A 23,531-nucleotide genomic window follows, 5' to 3' on the forward strand; every position below is an offset into this window, starting at 1 on the left:
GAGCACTTAGCTTGGTGATAGCCGATGTCCAGCCCCCCAGGGGCCTTGAAAAGCCCAAGGCAGCGTCTGTTCCGTCCCACGATACCTTCGTCCTTTGGGCCGTCACCTGCAGTAGAGCCTCGGTGTAGGGGAGATAGAATTCTTTCGGAGGGGTCGCTTCCTCTGGTCATTAGGTGACATTGTGTGAAATAAAAAAGGTCTCTTTGCATCTGGCAAGAATTTACATTTTAGGAGGTGAAATGACAATTCTGAGTGCGGAATTTCTAGTCTTAATCTTTTGGTGTCTATAATTGCTTTACTGCTAGTTTGCATAACAGAGCAATCTCGTGAGAGGCGGTGAAATTGGGTGTCTAGCTGAAGCGTGGCCAGCTGATCATCTTCAGAGAAAGCACTCGAATCCCACTTTGTAGAAAGGCAGCAGGTTGAAAATGTGCCAGATTGGTAATGAGTTCCCAGCTGACAAAATGCCATTTGAGTGACTGCACTCAGCTCTGCCAGGTGCTTTATTTTCAAACCTCATTTTTAGCTTATCAGGCTGGGGATTTCATTTGGGATTTTAATATCGAATAATGAAATGTCAGCACTGAGTAATTGCTGACATGTTATCTTTCAGTGACACTGTTAAGTGACAGGATACATGTACTCTAAAAAAATTGCAAATTGAAATCTCTTGAAGACCGGAGAAAGTGAGACCATGTAGCCCTGCAAACATCGTGGGAGGCAGTGCCACAGTGTAGGGGGTCACCCACGGGTGTGACGTCACCTGTGTAAGTGGCAGCCACATGTTTCATGGGTTCTCGGTACAATGGTGGCATTTGGAGATGCCTTTTGGACGATGACCGATACCGGAAGGAATCCCTGGTAAAGAGGGAGATGGTTTGCCTGAGTTCACCTGTCCTTGTTCCTGCCTAATACCCTTGAATGATTACTCTTTGTTCGGTGAATTGAATTAATCCTGCATTACAGAATGCACCGTAGGTTACTATTGAAGGAATTTAAAGCGCAAGGCATGAGAGGAATTTTACATGGAAATATAAAGAGCAATTTTTATTTTCATGGATAATCTTAGATGCTAATGAATTGCCGTAGACTAGACCTGGGACAAGTTGCTGACCGTGTGTCTATGCGGATTCTCTCCACCACAGGGCTGGGAACGCAATAGATCATCCAGACTATAAAAGAAAGGAAGTTTAGACTTTTTCCATATGAAGTTTTTAAAAAGGAAATTGTACAAATTTCAGGTACCGTTTTTCTGATTTTTTACATAGGCTCTACATGTGGGCTGCGTTACTGGTCTGTGTCGGCTAAGGGACACAGCTGGCATTGAGCTGGCATCGCTGCCTTCTGTTTAATTCAGACTTGGCAATATCAGCCACTCTGATAGTGTCTGCTGGAAACAGAATCTAAGATAAGACTAAATGGTCAGGATTTTAATTGCAATTTAACAGCTATAAAGAAAAAAGTACACCTACAAAGATATGAAGACATCTGGCTTGCTAATAAATGCCAGTCACATTTAGATTCTTGGATAAGTACAGAGGACAACTTCTTTTATTAACCAGAAAACTTTACCAGGTTTACCAGGATAGAGACAACTCTTGCCTTTAACATGCTCCAGGAGGGGCCTGATCTGCATATCACATCATTTTTGAGAGTCGTAGCTCGAATGGAATGTATTGTCTCCTTTGCTTATATCCCCGTCCTGTGACCAGGCCTTTCCTCTGTTACATTCTGAAATGGATCTGCCCGCCATCGGGATCCCACAGAGTCCTGTCTACCTAACCACAGCTGTCGCAACTCTTCATAATCTGTACTTCACCTAAGAGAAAGTTACAGCTTCAGCCTTGCTCTGCCTGCCCTCCCTGATGATAAGATTTATTGAGATCCTTAAGCATAGAAATGTTCCTACTTTCTAATGGCACCCATTCTAGAGTGAATCCTCCCCAAATCTCCCAACCAGAGTTCAAATCCTATAATAAGTCCCATCGAATACCCTCTTCCTGAGACACCATAGGGTTCCCTAAGGTGTGTGTGCTCTCCCTGCAATGAGTAATCAGTCCAACTTGTTCAACAACAGATGTGTCCCTGGTAGCCTTTGGTTAAAGATCATTGACAGGACTTAGTTGATTGAAATGCTCAAAATACTGAGGGTTCCAATTGATTGAATTTTCACAATAACAATAGTTCAGTCAGAATTTCCAACGAGTCGGACACTGAAATATTATTTAGATTTATACACGGGGAAGGGCACTATGGAAGGAAAGTCCTAGGTGGGGGCAGGGTTGGGGGCAAGTTCAGAGAACAGGTCCAGGTGGCTATAGGGTAAGATGCATTGGACCCAGTAATGAGTAGTAATGCCGAAAATGCTCATTGGGGCAGACGGGGGAGATTCTGGATGATAAGGAGTTTGGAAAAATGAAGACCTGGAAACATTTTGCATTGGTGGTGTATGTGAACTGATTTGTTTTAGGAAGATTATTCTCACAGACCTAGATAATACAGTCAAGAAAAATCATAAGACGGGATCAGGGAGGAGGCTCAGACAAGCAGAAGCGAGGACGTGCATTTCTGGCAGTGGGAACGAAGGATGGACTAAAATCTCATCAAGGAGTAGAGTCAGCTGAGTGTGGCTATCAGCTGAGTGTAGGGCACGGAGGTGAGTGACTCGGGTCTTGCCCAGGCTTTGACTCGGGCAACTCGGAGAAACGGGAATGTGGTAGAGGGGTCTTTTAGGTTTCGGGTACAGCAGGCCAACCGAGTGGCTGTGTCATTAAATAGTTGTCACTTGAGACTAGAACAGAGGCTGAAACCAGGGAAATCAGTATGGGGTTCCCGGCGCTCGAGAGAGTCAAGAGGACTGTTAACACAGGAGGGATGGGAGTATGGAAAGAAAGGGGAGGAACTGGGGGGCGTGCTGGAGAGCTCCTGCCTTGAGCTGGGAGCTGGAAGCCGCGGCAGAAGAGGGTGGGACGGGCCCTGGGAGAGGGCAGTGCTATGGACGTGGGGAGGAGAAGGGAAGCACAGGACACTGCCCGGGGTGCGGGAGCAGCAGGCGAGGAGCCCAGCCGATGGTGCTCACGGCCGCTTCCGCCACCATCCTTCCTCTGCATTGTGCTTTGAATCTGGCTATGGGAGGCAGTCCCAGGGGATGTGGGATAGTCACCTTGTTTAGGCTAGGGACCTGAGGGATTACTCTGAGGGGACCAAGGACACTGGTAATGAGTCAAGGGCACTGGCTGGGGCAGCATATGGAACTTTTATGAGATTCCTGACATTAAAAATCTACTCCGAAGGCTGCTTTTTTAACCTTGCTTTAAATGGCTAATCCATATGTATGAAAGTGTTAATGAACTTGCCTCTAATTAGAAGGGATTTCTGCTCCTCTGCTCCCACAGCTCCTGGCTTCCCCTTAAAATTCAAATAGTTCAGAGCTCATTCTTGACTGAAGGATTGTTGGAAAGGGTGTGAGATTTACCTGCTGGCGGCAGGAGGTAGCAGAGTCTTTGAGCAAATCATTTCCCATCATCTTACCTAGAAGGAAGGTCACCAGTGGCATCTGTTAACCGCTGACGTCACTAACCGGAGCGATCCTGAGGGTGGCTCTGTTTGAAAAACTGAGCAGTGCCTAATTTTGGGAAATTCTCATTAAGCTCATGGCCATGGAGGTCAGGTGGGGACTTATTTAAAACTATTTTGTAACTAAGCCGCTGACTCTTGTTTTGTTTTGTGGTTGGAAATTATTATGACCCAGTGGCTAACATTTTTTGGCTCTCTGAGAATGTCTGGGCATCTGGAATTTAGACCTGAACTTCGGCGTGCCTCTCCCCATGTGTGATGGAAGGGGGCCCGGGCTTGGAGTTACGAAGAGCGAATTTAAGTCCCAGCTTTATCACTGAACAGCCGTGCAATTGGCTTCTGTAAGCCTTGGTTTTCTCATCTCTAAAATGGGGATAAACGTAACGAAGCTCAAATGAGATGATGCATGTAACCCTGCCTTTCAGAATCGCTAAGAGGATGGTGACAATGTCAGATAGTCCCCCTTTCCTGGGGAAGCCACTGAGAAATTATCAAATCTGTGTTCCCATTCTTCTTGGGAGGTTCAGGGTTGGAGTTGGACTAGAGCCACGTGGGCTCTATTTTCATAGTGGGCATTCTTGAGTAATGGGTCCAGGTCCAGCTTCTTACGGGATTAAGCGATCACTTGCTGCCTTGGCCCTGGTGACTGATAAGTATTTCAGTGCCAGGGCCGGGCAGAGCTCTTTAACTGGGTGGCCTCTGGACCCCTAGAGTTCTTGTGAAGTGGGGTGCGTGGTGGTTGCATTTCTCTGCCCATGACTCTGGAGCTCATTAAGGACGAAGCTGGGCCGGGATCTGGAGCTTCTGTTACCTCAGAGTTAACAGGAGATGGGGTCAAACTGTGACCCTGACTCCCCAGTGTTGAATAACTGCCTGAAAAATGAAACATTTCAGCAGATTTTCTAAGTGGTAGTTGTCTGAACAGCCACCTCGAACACATATAATTGAGAATCATTAAGACGCCGTTCTGCTCCGCGGACCCAGGCGGTGCGCTGTACCCATGCTGGCTTCGCCCCGACAGCTTCCTCCTGAGCGCTCCCCACATCGGACTCTGTGCCAGAGCCTTGAAAAACATCTTCTCTTACTTAACCCCAGGTCACAGTATTTCTAGTCTTTTATTGAGGGAGGTGGAGGTGATAGAACACCACGTCTAACCTAGGTCTGCCTGACGGCAAAGCTCTTGACCAGTAGGCTGGACTTAGCAGAAGCCTAGTTATGGCCCCCGAATTATCTGTGAACCTGGATGCTTACCTATGCTCAAGCCAGTCACAAGCAGAAGCTTCTAGACTCCCCTTACACAGCTCCTGAGATGGGTGTCCAGGTGGCCACCTCAAAGCCAGCCTTGAAAAGTGGCCTTGGCTGCGGTCCTATGAATGGCCTTGACTAATAGTTTCTTACCTCCCAGCCCCAAGAAGCACGACTCTGGCTTCAAGGAGACTGAACCGCTTGGCTTTAGGGGGCCTCCTCCGCTTCGGTTTTGCAGCCGATTCAGCTGCTTCAGGATTGATGCTGAGGGCAACCTGGTGTCTGTCTGCTGGGTGCACCCAGTTAAAGAAACTGCTCTTCCTATGACTCAAATGAGAAATGCAGACACAGCCACATGACAGATGTGTCACCCTTTGGCTGAGGCTGTCTCTCTCTTTTTTTCTTGTTAATCTTCACCTGAAAATATTTTTTCTATTGATTTTTAGAGAGAGTGGAGGGGAGGAGGAGTGGAGAGAGAGAAGTGAGAGACACACATCAATTGGTTGCCTCCTGCACGTGCCCCAAGCGGGGCCAGGGATCAAACCTGCAACCCAGGTATGTCCCTTTGACTAGGAATTGAACCCACGACCCTTCAGTGTGAGGGCCAATGCTCTAACCACGGAGCCATGCCGGCCAGGGTGGCAGTCTCTTTTGATGGGTGCTTTCCATCCCGGGTCCCCATTGCCTAATGGCAATTTGACCTTTTTCTTACCACCTGAAGCTCTGAAAGCCTCCCGTGTCGATTACTGTACGCCAAGGATTCCTTTGATGCTTTTCACCAGGCACTGGTGAGGTCCCTGAAATATTCTTTCCTCTTTATATTTGATTTTTATATTTTTAAGTTCACTTCCTTGAGATAACTCTGATGTCCTCCCCTTTCAACATGACTCCTTCCCACGGGACTGGCTCAGAGGCAATGATCTGCTGGGTTTCAGAACCCCGGGGATGGAAACCCTATGGCACTGTGCTATTCCCAGTGATGTATGAGCTATATTGTGACTGAGGGGTGACCTGTACCCTGACTCCCAATTAGACAACCAATAAGGAGATTTGTCTGCATGCTCTGCTTTTTTCTGGCCTCCTAGTAGCCTTCAATATGCTTTAAAGTCTTCATTGATTTGTATTTGTATAAAAACCTGGGGACAATGCTTTGCATTTCTTCCATTTCTAAAATCATGGCCATTAATTTTCAGTTTGAAAGTACATGATGAAAGTTGCTGTGTATACTGAGTGCTTTTACTAAATTGCCTCAGTTTTAGTGAAGATTCAGAGCTCTTAGGTTTCCCTGAAGCAGATTGATAGAGGACCTCTTTTTTAGTTCCAGGACATTGTCATTTCAAAGCACTTATTGATTTTGTAGAACATCATGTCCTTTCGTGTGTCACCAAGTGCCTCCTTGTACAATGTCACCTCCATTTAGAGCCCCGTTTGGCTTGATATAGGGGTTGCTGTGGGAGATCCTTAGCTGTTTGTTGATATGCTGATAATTACCAGGATCATGTTTCATTTTTTATTCTCTACCAGATGGTTTCTGATGGTATAGCTCAGAGTGAAGGTCCCAAGTCATTAGTAAAAGTGTTTATTTTAGGTTGGGTAAGCCCAGCTGAAAGCAAGGACTGTGCAGTGCCTGGGGGTATGATTCTAGGATAACTCCCCTTCGTTCACCATCCTCTGAGGATACCTTTCCTTGTCGTTCTCTGATGCCTAAAGCTCATGTCTGTGGTTTCATTCCTTTAGGTTAGGCACGGTCTCTTGTAGTTAAACCTTTGTATCAGTTAGTTCTTGCTATGTAACAAACCGCTGCAAAACCTAGTGGCTTAATATGACCATTTATTGCTTATAACTTGGAGACTGATCGCTAGGGCAGGGCTTCGCTGCTCGGTCTCGTCTCTGCTCACGTGGTGTTGGGCCTACTCCCTCATGCTCTGGTGGTCGGCTACGTCCTAGTCCTGGTCAGCTTCACACATGGTGGTTTGCTGGAGTGATGGGGGCAACTGGGCCACACAGCTCTCCCCATCCAGCAGACCAGTCTGGATTTCTTCACGTGGAGGCTGGGTTCCGAAAGCAGCAGGAAAGGACAAGACCCAAGGCACACGCGCTTTTTAAAGACGCTGCTCCTTTTATGTTTGCTGCTGTCTCATTGGCGCAAGCAAGTCACAGGGCCAAGCCTGTAGGCTCCATTTCTTGACGGGAGGAGCTACAGAGAATTCGTGGACATTTTTTTTCCCTGTTTACCGCAATCTTAAACCTAAGTATGTGGAGAATGTGAATGAGTTCACACACACACGCATATATACAAATATGAGATTGAGAGTTGAAAAATGAAAACAGCATGTAGGCATTGATTGCCTGAGGGAAAAGGGATGGGGCCCCACGGTACTTGTTACTCAAGTGATAAGGATTGTCTACAAGTCAACAGCTTTGCTTGCGTCATAAAATTCTGTGTAGACTGAGCCTCATCTCTGCTTTATTTCAAGGAAGTTTTATTTTCCACTTCAGATTACTAATGTACATAGTATACTAGGATCTTAAGCCACCAACCAAACCACACACATTCGATCTTCCCCTGGATTCTGACCTCCTAAACGCATATGTGGCTTATTTTTCGGCACCTGTAATATTTATTCAGTGGAAGCAATAGGAACAGGACCCGGGATTTACTCACATAATTGAGTTCTGACTCCAACTTATTTGCACTTTGAAATTTTCTTTGGAAGGCAGTTGCCTCGAGGTGCAGTTCTGGTGTTTAATTTTAGCTTTAGCTGAAGTCCTGACTGAGAGTCAGCTTCACCCCTTGTGAGTTGGCAGCCCTTAGGGATGCTCGCCAAGTGGGAGATGGGTGCTTCTAAAAATGTTCCGGAGCGACTATGAGCACTCGGTGTTGAACAATCTTTAGGATTCAGCATATCTACTTGAGAATGACAATGACTAAGAGGGAGTTAGAGGATTATACTTTTGCATTGTGCCTTCAAATGTCCCAGTGATTTGAGGGTGAAAGTAAATACATCTGGGGGGCGGGGCAGGAAATCTGTGGTCTGTCTGCATTGCCTATTCCATGCACCAAAATTTTCTGGATGAACCCCAATCGCAATGTTTTGTTTTCCATTACACAAGTCCTTTGGTACCAAGCTATGTATCCACGAGGCCGCCTTTTATCAGTAGAAACAGCACAACTTTGTCAGAAATAGGTTTGAGAAGTATATTTCTAAATTGTTGGTTTGTAAAAGTCATTATTATAGATTGTCTATTATTAACATTTTTTTCAAAAATTAAAAAAATCCAACTTTATTGAGATATGATTGGAATGTAACGTGGTTAAGGAGTAGAACATGTTCATCTGATATATTTACATATTTGCAAGATGATTCCTGCCACAGTGTCAGTTAGCACTTCCATAATCACATTTGCTTTTTGTGGTGAGAACATTTAAGACCTATACGCTTAGCACTTTTCTAGCACATAATACAGTATTATTAACTGTAATCTCCATTCCGTACATTAGACCCCCAGAACTTACTCATCTTGAAACTGGAAGTTTGTACTCTTTGACCAACATTTCCCTGTTTCCCCCACTGCCAGCCCTGGTCACCACCACTCCACTCCACTCCGTTTCTGTGAATTCTGTCTGCCACTTTCTGATGGTCTTCCTTTCAGCTGAATGCTGTCCCTGTGGGTCAGGGAAGCTGGATCAGAGAAGTGAAAAAAACTCACTAATCTGAATTTAAGATCATTTCTCCCCATCCTGAGCAGGTACATATGATTCGCAGTCATGTGGTGAGGATTATAAATGTCAGTTCCGCACCCCGACCTATCCTCATCTTGGCCTGCCTTTTCAGATTTGGCATTTGCTGTCATTTTGAGATTTCTTTGCATTGCTTTTTTCCCTTAAGCAAATCTCACCCAAGAGAAGAGGAGTGTAGTTTCACTTGGTCCACGTGCCTGTGGCTGGTAGGTCATTGTCTGTAAGCTTCACTGTTGGTTTACTTATATGCCTGTGACTGGTACGTGTTCTGACTGCACGCGTTACCGTCGGTTTATTGATACGCCGAGTGGCAGCCATGGCTAATAAAATACATTGCTGTGCCAGTCCTGGCCGGGTAGCTCAGTTGGTTAGAGCATCGTCCTGATACACCAAGGTTGTGAGTTCAATCCCTGGTCAGGGCACATACAGAATCAGCGAATGAATGCATAAATAAGTGGAGTAACAAATCAGTGTTTCTCTCTCACTTCCTCCCTCTCTTAAAAAAACAAACGAAAGGCCCAAAAACATTACTGTGCCGTATCTAGCACTTGCCATAGCTAACTCCTACTACTTCCCTGCATTTTTGAGAATCAGACGGTGTGGGAACTGTTGCCTTCTTTGCAAGTCTATAGCTCAGAGTTAAGCGTGATTCAGAATCAGGGAGCAGGTTATTGAATCTCAGAGCTCCAGGCCCCACCTGTAGTTTCTGATTCGGTAGATCTTGGGTGAGGCCTGGGAACTTGCATTTCTTACAAGTTCCCTGCTACTGCTGGTGCTGCTGGTCTGAGGACCACCCTGTGAGACCCACCGGTCTAGTGGGATGAACACCTCAAAAGAATATATTGTGTTAACTGGGTAAGGGTCAATTAAAATAAAATTTAACAAACGGTTTGTGAAATAAATTAAAGGAATGATATATTTTAAAACTTCTGTTTTCTCTCCAAGTGCTGTAATAGAATCTTACATTTTGATTTTGCCCCGACACCCGGCTGTTGCCTGTGCTGGCTCCGTGTTGCTCATGCTGTGCTTCATACTGGAAACCCCTGGAACGTTAGGGCTTCAACTCACATCTCTCTTCCAAAGCTCCTCCCCTTTCTTACCCCCACTGTAAACCACGCAGTTTCCCGTGTACATATAAACATACTAATCAATTGAGTTTAGGGATCATTTCATTAAAGCATTTTACTTATTGTTTCTAGTAAACACAGCACAATCTTTAAAATCAAGTTGTAAAATATTATCTGGTCATTATACTTAATCTTTAATCTGGGAGCTTTAGTCATGGTGTTGCAAGCATTTACATTTTTGACAGTAATTTTTATAGAGTTAGGAAGAAAAATGGGCCACTTTACAATGGAAAATTTTAACTGCAGCTGTGATGTGTTTAGAGGTGAATTTGTTTGTGAGCCGTAAACAAAGATATGAACGTTAAGTTTTATTAGTGAAGAAAATGACATTTCTTCTTTATGTATCTGCATCCCTGGTGCTGTGTAGTCCCCTTTTGTAAAATGAATCTTTATATTTAAGCACATATATAGTTTGTTAAACTTAACATTCCCCCCCTTTATTTTAGCTGGTGTAGATCATAGGCAGAATCCACCCTCTAGTGGCCAAAAGCATCATGAAAAAAAGGACATTCATAAGACTAGGCTAACAAATGGTAGCAAGAGATGGGTTTTTTCATATGAATCGTTTGTGACCTTGTTCTGGAGGCAAATGCGTTTACTTGGATGATCGTTTGGGTCTTTCTTTAAATGGCCCCAGTAGAGGTATTGGGTCTGTTCTCACACAGCCTCAGGGCCCCGTTGGTCAGCACAGTGCCTGGCACATCGTGGGTGATTAACAGCTCTTTGCTGAATTGAAGAATGGCTTGATGGAGGGGCTCGCCAGCCTCCGGCCCTGCTAGTAGAGGCCGCTGTCTTGCCGCGATGGAGGCTACAGGCACCTCGGGAACCCTCGGGGTAGGGCTTGGACTCGGCTCTCCATTTCCCATCCCTTCAGCAGCCCAGGGGGTGGGGTGGGGGGGGGTGGCTCAGTAACATGAACACCAGGAGGCTGCAGAACCCAAAACTTCATTTTAGTCTCTATTTTACTGTCCTTTTAATGTTTGAGAACCACAACAATGGAAATATTGACCGATTTGGGTCATTCCATGTCAACTTCCTCTCTGGCCACAGTGCCCCTCATAATGAAAGGGTAAGAAGTTAGGGAGCCGAAGAAGCTATGCCAGCTGTCACTGTCCCCCACACAGCAGCTAATGCTCCGTGTTCACTCACACAGCCTCCCCGTGTTCACAGGTGGTTTCTCGTGTGTGGGTGTGTGTGTGTGTGTGTGTAACAGGAGAGTGTACTTACTCCACAGAACCCTGTAAGATCTCAACACTGCAGGTCTGTTTAGAGCAGAGCCTCTGAGGCTTGATAGGTGTAAGCAGGCATGCTAGCTACTTTCCTCCATGTTCTTAAAAAGATCCCTATTGTGAACACACCAGCAAAGAGAGGGAATGAGTTGCGCACACACACGCACACGCACACACACTCATACTCATACACAGTTTCCTCTGCAGCAAAGCTCTCTGTTCAGTAAAATGAATGTGCTGCCCAGGACATGGCAGAGCTGAAGGGCTCTATGGCGATCAGCGAGTTTGGCCAGAGCGTGAAAGCTCACAGACAGTCACATTGTAATAGCACTGCTTTCCTTTGCCCACATCTTTAACTGCTATGGGTGAGGTGTTTGGAAGACTTGATTTCTGGGAGCTGGCCTAGGCTTGAATCGGGGAGTCTTGGGTTTTTACACTTTATCTATTTGACCTGAAGTGAGAGGAAACATCCTTTGGGTTGCAACACAGCCTTAAAGGAACCGTTCCCCCTCAATCATGTTGGACCTCAGTCTTCCCCGGACACAGAGGTTTCCCAACCTAGTGGCAGAACATTCAGCAGGGCTCCCTGTAGCTCAAAAATCACCAGGAGCAGGGGGCTCTTACCCCTCTCCTCTCTTTATCCCACCCTTCTGGGGTGTTCCTGCCAGCGGAGCTGAGTGTGTTCCCCTGTGGGGTAGCAGGGCTGGAGACAGCCAACCGCAGCTGGTGTCACATGAAACCCACAATCACAGATGGACCCCTCGGTTCTGCCCTGAACTGTTTTTTCTCAGTGACTGCGCTCCCACTGTTCACAAACCTGCACATGCTTGAACCTCCGCAAGGCGTGCTCATGTTGTAATAAGGGCCTAGGACGGTGGTTCTCCAAAGGGGGGGTTTGTCCTTTAGCGGACATATGGCAACATCTGGCGACATTGGCGATCACAGCTGGGGGGTGATGGTGCTACTGGAATCCAGCGGGTAGAGGCGGGGATGCTGCTGTCCATCCGCAATACCCAGGACAGCGCCCAGCCATGACGAGACCCAGACTAAAATGTCAGTGGTGCCGCCGTTGAAAACGCCTGCTTCTGAGTGTCATGTGCTGGATTGTGTCTTCCCCAAATCCCTGTGTTGATACCGTAGCCCCCAATATGACTATATTTGGAGACAGAGCCTTCATAGAGGTAACTAAGACTCAGCGAGGTCGTAGGGATGGAGCTCTAATCCAGTGTGACTGGTGTTGTATAACCATCTGAAACATCAGGGACCTGTGCCCACAGAGAAGGGCCACGGAAGGACAGCAAGAAAGTGGCCATCTGCTAGCCAAGGAGAGGGGCCTCAGGAGAAACCCAGCCTGCTGACACCTCCATCTCAGACTTCCAGCCTCCAGAACTGTGAGAAAGCACATTTCTGTTGTGTAAGCCACCAGCCTGTACTATTTTGTTGTGGCGGTCCTAGCAAACTAATATACCAGGGAATACATTTTGGGTACAACCTGGGAAAGTAGGAAGGACACACAGGATCAACTGTGTGGCCTTGAGCAAATTTCTTTACCTCTCTGACTCTTAATGCCTCATGTATAAATTGGGACTAGTCATGGCCATCATTTTCAGTTGTCATGGGGACTAAACAAGTAACACACACAAAGCGCCTGATACAAGCAGATGCCACTAACTTGCTACCAGACTCTGAAGTCCTTGCAGGTGAAAACTCTGCCATTTAGCTTTGTACTCATGGTACCTGGAAGCTCCAGGCACATCATAGGCACCTCTTAGACGTGTGTTTATTTAATCAATGACATTTTGGGTGCGGATTCAACCACTATTATTTGAACACCTTTTCTGTGCCAGATACTGTGGGTACAGCTGTGAACACTGCAATATGGCCTGTGCCTTCAAGCTTATATTCTAGTGGAAGAAGAGAAATAATTAAAGGACTAAGTTAGAAATATGATTTCAGTTATAAGCATGATGATGGAAATGAGTTGAGTATGGTGGTGATTAACTGGTGGAGGAAGCAATTTTGGGTGGTATTGTCAGAAAGTTACCTGAATGTGATTTTTTGTTTAGTTTACTGATACAGGTGTGCTTGCTTTTGTGACTGAAATTCCTCTGTTGCTCTTGTGAAGAGATTTTCCATAATGGGAAACAAGTCTTGGTACAGCTTCTCTTGATGTACCCAGTAGTTATATTCTAGGAAAACTCGGTGTATCTTAAAGACCATGCTGTCCATGTGAAGCAGTAGGTTTAGACCTGGAAGTCGATCCACAGGGTTTCACCTGCGTGGCTGTCCAGTGGGACTGTCCACAGCTGTGAGGAGGCCAGGGCATTATCTGCTGTGCAGGGGAATCCTGACATTGCATAATGTTTAATATTTCTGGCCCATACCAACTAAATTCAAGTAGGACCCTTCAGTCATTGTAATAATCACCCCCCCCCCAAATCTCCAAAGCTCCCTCAAAAAGGCAGTACAGCCACCATTGAGAGCCATGGTTTTAAAGGTCTCCAGTGACATCCCAGTCTTGTCATCCACTTGTGATTCTCCAGAATCTTTGACACTGTTAGCCAGGCCTCCTGGTTTCCTTTCCTCTCCTGGCTTCCACGGCTTTGCCCTCCTTGGTCTTTCCTTCCCTTTGCTCCATCCTTGCTCAGTGTCCTGATCTGATCGGGCTTCTTGTTTCTCCACCTGCCTGTCCATGGAGATCTGACCTTCTTTCCTCTCCATGTTCTTCTTTGATGAAAACTTTACTACTTCTAGGTAACTAACTCCCAAATGCTGTTTCTATGCTACTGAAGTCCATTTTTTTCCCAACTGCACCTGGACCTCCCTAAGGGGGCCCCCAGTTAAACATGTCCAATTGGTCAACTTCCTCGAAAACCTGTCATTCCTTCGTCCATACCTATTCGTGGACGTGGCAGCATCATTCACTCACAGCCTAAGCATGGCCGCATCTGGACCGCGCTTTCTCCCTCCCACGTCCAGTCGGCTGCTGTGTGTTACAGATTCTCAGGAAGTGACTGGAGCTGACTATTCAGGAGAAGACCAGGGTGGTGGTGATGAAGGTCGTCAGTGCCCTGGGAGGGGCCACTCTGTTTATTTTATTTTTAAAAAATTCTTTGGACTAGGTTAATTTTTCTAGACCCTGGGCATATTGCCCTGAGCTAATTTGTTCAAATTAATTACCAGCAGGGGTGGCAGCCTCATTTTTGCAGAGTCCTTCTCTTCTGGAAGGATGGCCTTTTTATTCCAATTTAGATCCTTTGGCACCAAGTGTAAAGGGTGCCTTGACATTTCCATAAAGACATTTAAATGTTACCGTCTCTGAAGAAACACTTTTAGAATCTGAAACCTTTATCTTTTTTTTCCCCCCTCAAAGGCAGGAAAACATCACCAGCTTCATTTTCTCTGTAAAATAACTTCCTCATTTGCTCTGCATGTTGCTAGTAGAAAAAGATGATACTGTTTTTCAAAAACAAAAACACTTATAATTTCATGAAATTTTCTTTTGACTTTTGCCTCTGTAAATACCACCTCAGTTCAGAGGCCAAAATGTTTATAGGGTTTATGTGCTCCTTCCCAGATGATTTTTCAAAGATCTGCTAGCAGAGCAAATACAAGGGAAAAGATGCTGTTTGTGGCTGTGTCTCCACATGGAGAAGAGGCCAGAAGACACACATAATAAAATCTAGCAGGACACACGTACTAAAATCCTATAACAGGAACGCTACCCTGTTGACGCATTTTAAGTTTGCCGCACAGTATTGTTAATTGTATGCATGTTGTCATCCCACAGAGCTCTAGGATGTTTTCATTTTGCATAAATGAAACTATACCCATCGAGCATCCACTTCCAGTTTCCCTCTCTCCCCAGCCCCTGGCAGCCACATTTTTCTCTGCTGCTATGAGGTCAATTGCTTTAGAATGAGAAGTATTTGTCCTTCTGTGACTGGCTTATTTCACTTGGCATATGGCTTCAGGGTTCATCCATGTTATGGCGTATGGCAAGATTTCCTTCTTTTTAAAGACTGAATGATACTCCAGTATATACATATACCCTTTTATTTTTGTATCTGTTGATGGACATTTAGGTTGTTCCCACTTCTTGGCTATTGTGACTGATGTGACAGTGAACATGGGAATACAGATACGTCTTTGAGATTCTGTTTTCAACCCTTTGGGGTAAATACCTAGAAGTGAGATTGTAGATAATATGGTAGTTCTATTTTTAATTTTTTGAGGACCCTCCATACTGTTTTCCAAAGCAGCTACACTATTTTACATTCTCACCAACACAGCACAAGGGTTCCAATTTCCCCACATCCTTGCCAACACTTGTTTACACCCCCCGCCCCACGTATGTATTCATAATGGCCATTCTAACAGACACGAGGAAACATCTCATTGTGGTTTTGACTTGCATTTCCCTGATGATTAGTGATGTTGAGCATCTTTTTGTATACCTATTGGCCATTTGTATTATCTTACACCATTTACAAAAATCAACTCAGAATGGGTTAAAAACTTAAATGTAAGAGACTTGAAACTATAAAACTCCTTAGAAGAAAACATAGGGGAAAAGCTTCATGACATTGATCTTGGCAATGATTTCTTGGATATGTCACCAAAAGCACAGGCAACAGAAGCAAAAATAGACAAGTGGGACTGGATCACACCAAAAAGCTTCCACGCAGCAAAGGAAGCCGTTAACAGAACAAAAAGGCAACCTAGTGGATGGGAGAAAATGTTTGCAAACCATACGTTTGATAAGGGGTTAATATGCAAAAATGTTGTAAAAAGAAAGATTTCCTGTTGAATCTAGATCCGGCGTCAGCCAACTTGTTCTGTAAGGGGCCAGACAGGGAAGATTTGGGGCTTTGCGAGCCATATCATCTCCGTTGCAACGACTCACTCTGCCATTGTTTGAAAGCAACCATAGACAACATATAAGTGAATGGGCATGGTGGTGTCCCAATAAAATGTATATACAAAAATAGGCTGGGGTGGATTCGGCCAGTAGGCCGTAGTTTGTTGAGCCCTAGTCTAGAACAGGACTCCCCCATATGGCTCTATTAACATGTTAGCCGGATGGTTTTGTTGTGGGGGGCTGTCCTGTGCATTGGTGGATGGTTCGCAGGGTCCTTACACTAGATGCCAGTAGCATCCAGTTGTAGTTATCAAGAATGTATCCAGCCCAGCTGGTGTGACTCAGTGGTTGAGCATCGACCTAGGATCCAAGAGGTCACTGGTTCAGTTCCAGGTCAGGGCGCATGCCTGGATTGAGGGCTCGATCCCCAGTAGGGGGCGTGCAGGAGGTGGCAAATCGATGATGATGTTTCTTTCTCATCAATGTTTCTATCTCTCTATTCCTCTCCCTTCCTCTCTTTCTCAAAATCAACAAAAACATATTTTAAAAAATGTATCGCCACACTGCCAAAGTTTTCTGGGGACCAGAATTGCTGTTAGTTCGCTAGCTCTGATCTAGATGAAGAAAACAACCTGATGGAGCGTAATAAGAAATATTTCCCTAAAATGACAAAAAGGGTGAGGTAGAAGAATTGAGAACCGTGCTCTGTTTGTCTTAGGTAGGTCAAGGTCTCCTCCAAGCAGTCATTATCACCACCTAAATTTGGAAAGCACTTCAAAAAGCAACTGAAACGGCAAATGCTCGAAAAGTGCTCAGTTAATAATGCCAGTCTGAGCTTGACCTACTTCTGGGATGGGCACAAGAAACAGTTCAACACTTTAGCAGGTCCTGAGGGGACTTTCTGAGTTTGAGGATTGGCTAGGGGTCGGAAAGCTGGAAAAAGCAAGAGGTTCTAGTTCCCACTTGAGCAAGGGTTTATTTTTCCTGCTTATCTGAATTCAGAACCAACACAGGCAGGGTGATTTTTGAGAGCGCTCACATGTTTCTCATTGTTTGGACAGGGCCAGACAAAAATGGTCCAGTTTCATCACAAATTGGCAGTAATACATGTTTTTGAAAGTTAAAAACAGCATAACACTCATAAGTGAACCTCAAAGAATGTTGTCTTCCTGTCCTTTAGAATAAACACCTGTTTTTGCGACTAGGAGGGTAGGAACCATCTTGAATTCAGAAATTGTTAGGTTTCTTTCTTTTTTCTCATTGCTATGATTATATTTTTAATAATTAAAAAATTTGCGCAAAATTAAAATACTATAATGCAGGTAATCATAACTTTAAATAAACAAAACAAAAATGACAGCCCACTCTTCCTCAGGAATTTCAGGTAAGCCTGCTTAGCTGAGTTCTTTTTATTTTTAAATATTTTTTTATTGACTTTAGAGAGAGAGAGGAAAGGAGAGGGAGAGAGAAACATCTATCAGCGGCTGCCTCTTGACACTCCCTTCTAGGGACCAAGCCTGCAACCCAGGCATGTGCCCTGAATGGGAGTCACATGGGCGACCTCGCGGTGCCTGGGCAGGTACTCAACCAACTGAGCCGCAGGGGCTGGGCTGGGCTGGGTTCTTTTTCCTGACTTGGAAAGCAAAGCAAATTCATTGACCCTTTTCTACTTTAGTCAAATTCTTTCATTAGACGTGTTTTTTGAATTGATTCAGGAAAGGTCCCCATCCTTGAGAGGAGCTGGAAGTCCTGCCACTCTGCCCTGTGGCCACAGCACACAGGACCCCGTGTGTCCAGGCCACCAGTCCCCCTGAACACGCAATAAGGAGACCACCTGGTGGGTAAATGGATAACTTTTTATTCCTGGGCTCCTGAAAGAGGGTGCTAAGAACAGACTCTTCATAGCCTTCCTGGAAATCTGCATTCCAACTATACCCCAGGAGACCCAGCTCCCAGGTCCCATCTGTCCACGCCACACTTTTTGGTGAATCCCCAGCTGCCTCCCTTGCAGGCTGGTCCGGCGTGGGTGGAGATGGGACACGGTTGACGGCGGCCCTCTCTCTCTGTCCCTCAGGGTACCACGGCCTGTACTGCGAGGAGGAGTACAACGAGTGCCTGTCCGCCCCGTGCCTGAACGCCGCCACCTGCAGGGACCTGGTTGACGGCTATGAGTGCGTGTGCCTGGCCGAGTACAAAGGTGAGGCCCTGGACCTCCTTCGGGAGTGGCTGTGTGCGACATCGCAGATTTCTCAGCTTAAATGGGTGAACCTCTCTCTAATTGGAGCTCAAAATAGCTTCAGATAAAAATGAAATACTAGTGTTGGGATGATTTATGGGGCCGAGGAGGCCAATTTACAGGTCTCAGGCTTCCTCTTGATAAACTGGAAAATCCTCTCCTGTCCCTTCTTCTCACATCCTCGCCTGTTCCCGGTTGAATTAAGGAATGCTGGGGGACGGACCGGCAGGCCAGGTCGGAGGACACGGCCGCGGAACGGTGCCCAGCGCTTGCTGGGCAGAGTTGGGGTGCTGTGCTTTTTGGCGGAGGAGGCAGGTGGACTCGCACGCATCGGCCTCTGAGTGGATTCTCGTTAAGTGATTCAGTTGGGAGGGAAATGCTGGCTCATTTGGGCCGATGCCGGTCAAAGTCACTCTGGAAAGAGTGTTTAGAAGGTGTGGGCCCTGCTCGAAGTCCTGAGCGTCAGCCATGCACCCTCACGAGGGCGGGCAGCGGTGCCCCCGGCGCCCTTGCCTCCGCCTCCCCGTGCGCTCGGGCCACAGGCGGGGGTGGTGTGGCTTCACTGGAGCCGGCCACCCTCGGAAGCCTGTTTGCCAGCGGCTGCCCACGTTCCTCGGAGCCGCAACTTCAGGGCCGCCTTCAGATTTTTGCAGTGCCCCCGTGGGCTCTATTTATAACCGCTTCACTTGGCCTTTGCTCCCCGCGCTGCTTGCTCGATTGATACCATCCGTCTGCCTGGCGACTTCGCGTAGCGGCCGCTGTTGATTCCCTGTGGATGGACCCACCCTTATTTTTGGTGAGCCCCAAGGGTTTGTAGGCACAGAGATGAACTTGATCCAGCCCCCGGATGGAAGGGCCGAAGCTGGGCCAAGTCTTTGCCTTGTGTTTGGCAGATCTGCTGCTGCTGTGGCCTGTGATGCCCATTTAGAGCCAAACTCTGCTGACTTCCATCCACAAGGGCTGATGTGCTGGGTTCACCCACATGGCGTCTGAGCTCTGGGAAAAAGGGAGTCCGCTCAGTTCTGGGAAGAAAACTAAAGGGGCAGTGAATCAGGAGCCCTAAGAAGGCCATGCCAATCGCGCCACTGGCTTCCTGCGGAGCCCGAGTCAGTCTCTTAAACTGCCCAGCCTTTATCTTGCCTGGATAAAGCAAGGACGGGGAAGCTTCCCGCGATCTTGAGATTCCTTGATGACAAAATTAGTAGTGGTGGGTGCACTTCAAATATTTTAAATTCCAGAATTCTTTAGTTTATGGTAGAATTTTACGAAGCAAATTTCATCTTCATAAATGACAGTCATCATTTGGGTATATTCTGAATCTGCTCCCCTCCAGCTTTGCCGTCTTTGAGGCGTTGCTCTTGTCATCATGACCGAGAAGGAATCAGTATAGTTGCCTGTGGTGACTCACTAGTCTACAAAGTCATAGGCTGGGACCCTCCCTAGACTGTTTCACTTCCTCCTCTCTTTTTTCTCAGTGTTATTTCCAAATATTCCCACTTCCCCCAAGCTCTGTATTAAATCACTTACCCTTAGAATATAACTGTTTTCATTCCATCTTCATGGCATACAAGAGAGGTTATCATTTGTAAACATTTTCAAATTTACCTAGTTTTCCACATTCTGTGGTAGTGGTTCTCAGACTTAAGCTTCCATCAGTCTGCTGGTGGGCTAGTTAAAAACACATGGCTGGGCCTCACCCCTAGAGTCTCTGACTCAGTGTACCTGGGGTGGGGCCCAAGAATTTGAGTTTCCGGTAGGTTCTCACGTTATGTTGATGTGCTGGCCCATGCACCACCCATTGGGAGCCCCTGCCCGACAAACTTCCCTGCAATCACAACCACTGAAACCTACCCACGTCCACTAGATGGTCATGTGCTGCTCAAGGTTAATCTGTCACGTATGTTCTAAATTCCACCCCTTCTACCTTTCTGTGACCTTCTCCATTACCGACTGTGCTGGGTTTGCCTCAAGGAGGTAGGTGACCCTGGAGGGGATGTCAAACACATCTGAGGAGCTGGGTTCTCAAGAAAAGGGTGCAGGTGCTGGGAGCCTTTGCATACAGCAGGGTTAGGGGACAGGGTTCTGAGCAGAGCTGAGGACTCGGTGACCAGCTGAGCCCAAGGGACCCCTCGGCCTATGGAGAGGGTGTATATGCTGGGAATGTGTTGTGTTACCCCATGAGGCAGAGGGCAAAATAGCAATAAATAGACCTTGTAAACTAAGAGAGATGGGGAAGTGGCGGCGGTGGCGGTGGTCGCGGTGTATAAGGGATTAAGAGAGAAGCGGAAGGGCTCAATCGTGCTCCCCGGGTGAGAGAAGAGGGGTGAGGGGAAGAGAGGTCACAAGACCCTGTGCCATTCTCTCCGTGAAGAATGTGCACCCTCTCCCTTTGGGAACCCTTTCTCCTGATAAATATGTTTACATTTAAGATGTGTGTGTAAACTTAGGACACTACCCGATGGGTGGGCTTCAGTTCCTGACTAGTGCTTCCCTCTGGAGTTGGAACTCGGATCTGATGGGTGGTGTGTTGTGGGGGAGGCCTGGGACTTTAACTTCTTATTTTACATTTGTATTTGTTAAGTGGTGAGTTTTACTGTTTACTGTTAAACAATTAAATAAATGAATATAAAAGCTCCCTAAAAGGAATGGATATAATAGGAAGGAAGGCAATGAGGGGGAACTTCTGCCAGATGTTAAAACCCACTCAAATGCTGCAGTTTTGATTCCATTCCCACGTTACAGGTGCAGGGTTGGACAGCGGACCCAAACTGAGGAATGGGCCAGAAACCCTTGTCGGTAATAATAGACGTGTAAAAATGTACGATTCTTAGAGGACTTGCTATGAATGGGAATTTAAAAAATAAATAAATGGTGCTAGAAAAATTGGGCTGCTAAACAGAAAAAATAAATGTTCTCACACTTCTAAATAAATTCCATATGAACTTAAAAACACACAACTTGACTGTGTCCTCTAAATACAGTAATTCCCCCTTTTGTCTCTCTCTTTTCAGCCAAGTTTCCTTAGAGTTGGTGTAGACATCCACCTCTATTTCCTTAATTTTTATCTTTTCTTAACCCTCAGTTTGGAGCTTGTCCACACCATTCTTCTAAAATGGGTTTAGCTGTGACTTAGCTGGAGACTTTTCAGTGAAATCCACAAAGCTTTTTCTCCAGCCTCTAACTCTGACTGAGTTCCTGCCCCTTTGCCCCAGTGATCACCTGGGTCCCTGCTTTACCTTCCACAGCTCCACTCCTGCCCCCTGGACTCTTCCCTCCCAGCCCCACTGTATCCTGGGCCTCTGGACACCGGGAGTGCAGTTGGGCCCCAGGGTTTTCTTCTGGATCCCTCTCTCGCCTTCTCTTTGCTCCCACTCAGTCCTCTGACTGCATCCAGTGTCTGAAACCTTGATCCCCAAGCCCATGTGAGTCTACCCTCCTTGAACTCTCCCAGCATCTCCTCTGTATCTGCTATGACAGCTGCGGTCAGCTCTGTAGTCAGTTCTCTCTGGCTTCAGACTTGCTTCTCACTTACGCTAAATCATAATTTAGTGAAAGGCAGTGACTACATAGGTTTTGGTTTTGGTTTTTAATTCTCGGCAGCTTTCAAAGCAAATGCTAAGTAGCTATCTTGACTTGAATGGAAATTGCTGCTTGACATACTAATTAGAGGACACTGACTCAAACGTTTTCCCAGTAAGTTTCCACTGCGGATCGTGAAATTGTTGGAAATGAAATGCGTGGAGGGAGTCAGAGTAACCTCCTTTCGGAGATACCGAAATGCTGACGTTTCCTTCAAAACCAGCTCACAGCTAGTTCTTGACCGACTCCGAACCTCATAGTGTCATGAAGTCAAGTGACCTCCCCATTTTTGTGTTTATTTTTATTTCTAGTAGAACAAACCAAATATAACCATTTGGAATTTTTGGTGAGGAGAGTTAAAAAGAAAAAAAGACTTCGTTTGTTAGTTGTGAAAATAACAATGATAAAAAAATTTAGAGAAATGTCAAAATAGCTTATTGCTTCACAACAGAATATAAGTAGTCATCTGTATAGTTTCAACCTTTCCCAGTATCCACGTTTTTACAGTTATAATTGAGTATACTTACAATTTACTATTCTTCTGTTCACACTTAACATTGTATTATGCTTGATTGATGTATTGCTAGAAAATCTTACTAATTCTATTTTAAGTTGTTATACAGTAGTCTCATTGTGGTGTATTTATCCATTCCCTTGTTGCATCTGATGTGAGGCTATTATAAATAATTCTTGAATGAATATTTTTATTCCTATAATTTTCATACTTTCTAGATTTTTTGGGGGGGGTAAGGAGGGTCTCAGAAATGAGATCACTGGGTTCTAGATTTGATCATATATCTAATTGTGTATTTTTAAATTTTAATTATTATTGAATTTATTGGAGTGGCATCAGTTAACAAAATTATACAGGTTTCAGGTATATAATTCTACAACACGTCATCTGTATATTGTATTGTGTGTTCCCTTCCATCACCGTTTATCTACCCTTTACCTTCTTCCACTTCCCCTCACCCCCTCTTCCCTCTGACATTCCCCGCACTGTTGTATATTTTTGAAGACTACAGGAATTTATAATTGAAAAGATGAGAATTCTTTGTTGTTAGCTAGAATTATTTCCTCTGTGTAGCCAGGAACAAGGATTTCTGGATGGTTTGTGTACCTAGCCCCTCCGGTGTAATGCCATAGATGCAGAAATGGATGGCAAGGTGCTTTCCTTGTCAGGCTTTTATTTAAACCAGAAGAGCAGCCCAAGGCTGAAACACATGGAATAAGGAGGCTGAGGCCGAGACGTCAATGCAGGGTCTGAAATAATTTGGAAGAAGTTGCATTCTGGGAGGGTAGACATCATAGAAAGGTTTTCATGGAGGAAGTAAGTTTGAATATAAGATGATGCGCTAAAGAGGATAGTAAATACAAAGAACACTTCAAGGCAATTTTCTTTCCCTGGCTAGCTTTGTTCCGGGAGATAAAATAATGATTTTTGTTTTCAAAATCTTAATCATCACTAAATCGTGATGACAACAAAGATTTATAATTGGTACACCGCTCTTTGAATTTCTGTTCAATTCTAAAATTAACTTCTATAAAGAGCCTTTGGAATAGAGATCGTTTCAGAAACATTGCCTCTCTATTCCTTAACATGAAAAGTATGAATTTTTATTAGTTTTGACTGCATTACAGTTTATTTTTGCTTGAGACTAAACATAAGTTTCGTAATAGTGCGTGCTGCGTCTCTTGCCAACGGGTGATGCGTGTGTCATTCCACAGACTCAGTTTGAAGTGTGGACCTGGTTTTCCCTGACAAAATCGGGTGTTTCTGAGGCAGATTTGGAACGACTTCTCGCTCCTCTGGCAATCCTACCCGTGTGTCAGCCAAAGTACACGGACCGTCGCCCCTCCCGAAAGGACAGGGTTCCGGTGGTATCCCCATAATTTCTCCCATGCATTGAGATACGCCTCTGCTTTAAAGGACCTC

The 23,531-nt window shown here is 45.6% G+C and overlaps 1 protein-coding gene across 1 annotated transcript in view; it reads left to right on the forward strand.

The window, feature by feature from the left end:
• Nucleotides 1-23,531, forward strand: part of DNER (delta/notch like EGF repeat containing) — a 185,489-nt gene that overhangs the window by 136,333 nt on the left and 25,625 nt on the right. Inside the window, exon 9 of the mRNA XM_087819363.1 lies at nucleotides 17,855-17,977. Coding sequence (XP_087675489.1) covers nucleotides 17,855-17,977 — 123 coding nt within the window. The remainder of the gene's footprint in view (nucleotides 1-17,854; nucleotides 17,978-23,531) is intronic.

The sequence above is a fragment of the Miniopterus natalensis genome, chromosome 8 (genome assembly GCF_054644295.1).
Source record: "Miniopterus natalensis isolate mMinNat1 chromosome 8, mMinNat1.hap1, whole genome shotgun sequence".
Lineage (NCBI taxonomy): Eukaryota > Metazoa > Chordata > Mammalia > Chiroptera > Miniopteridae > Miniopterus > Miniopterus natalensis.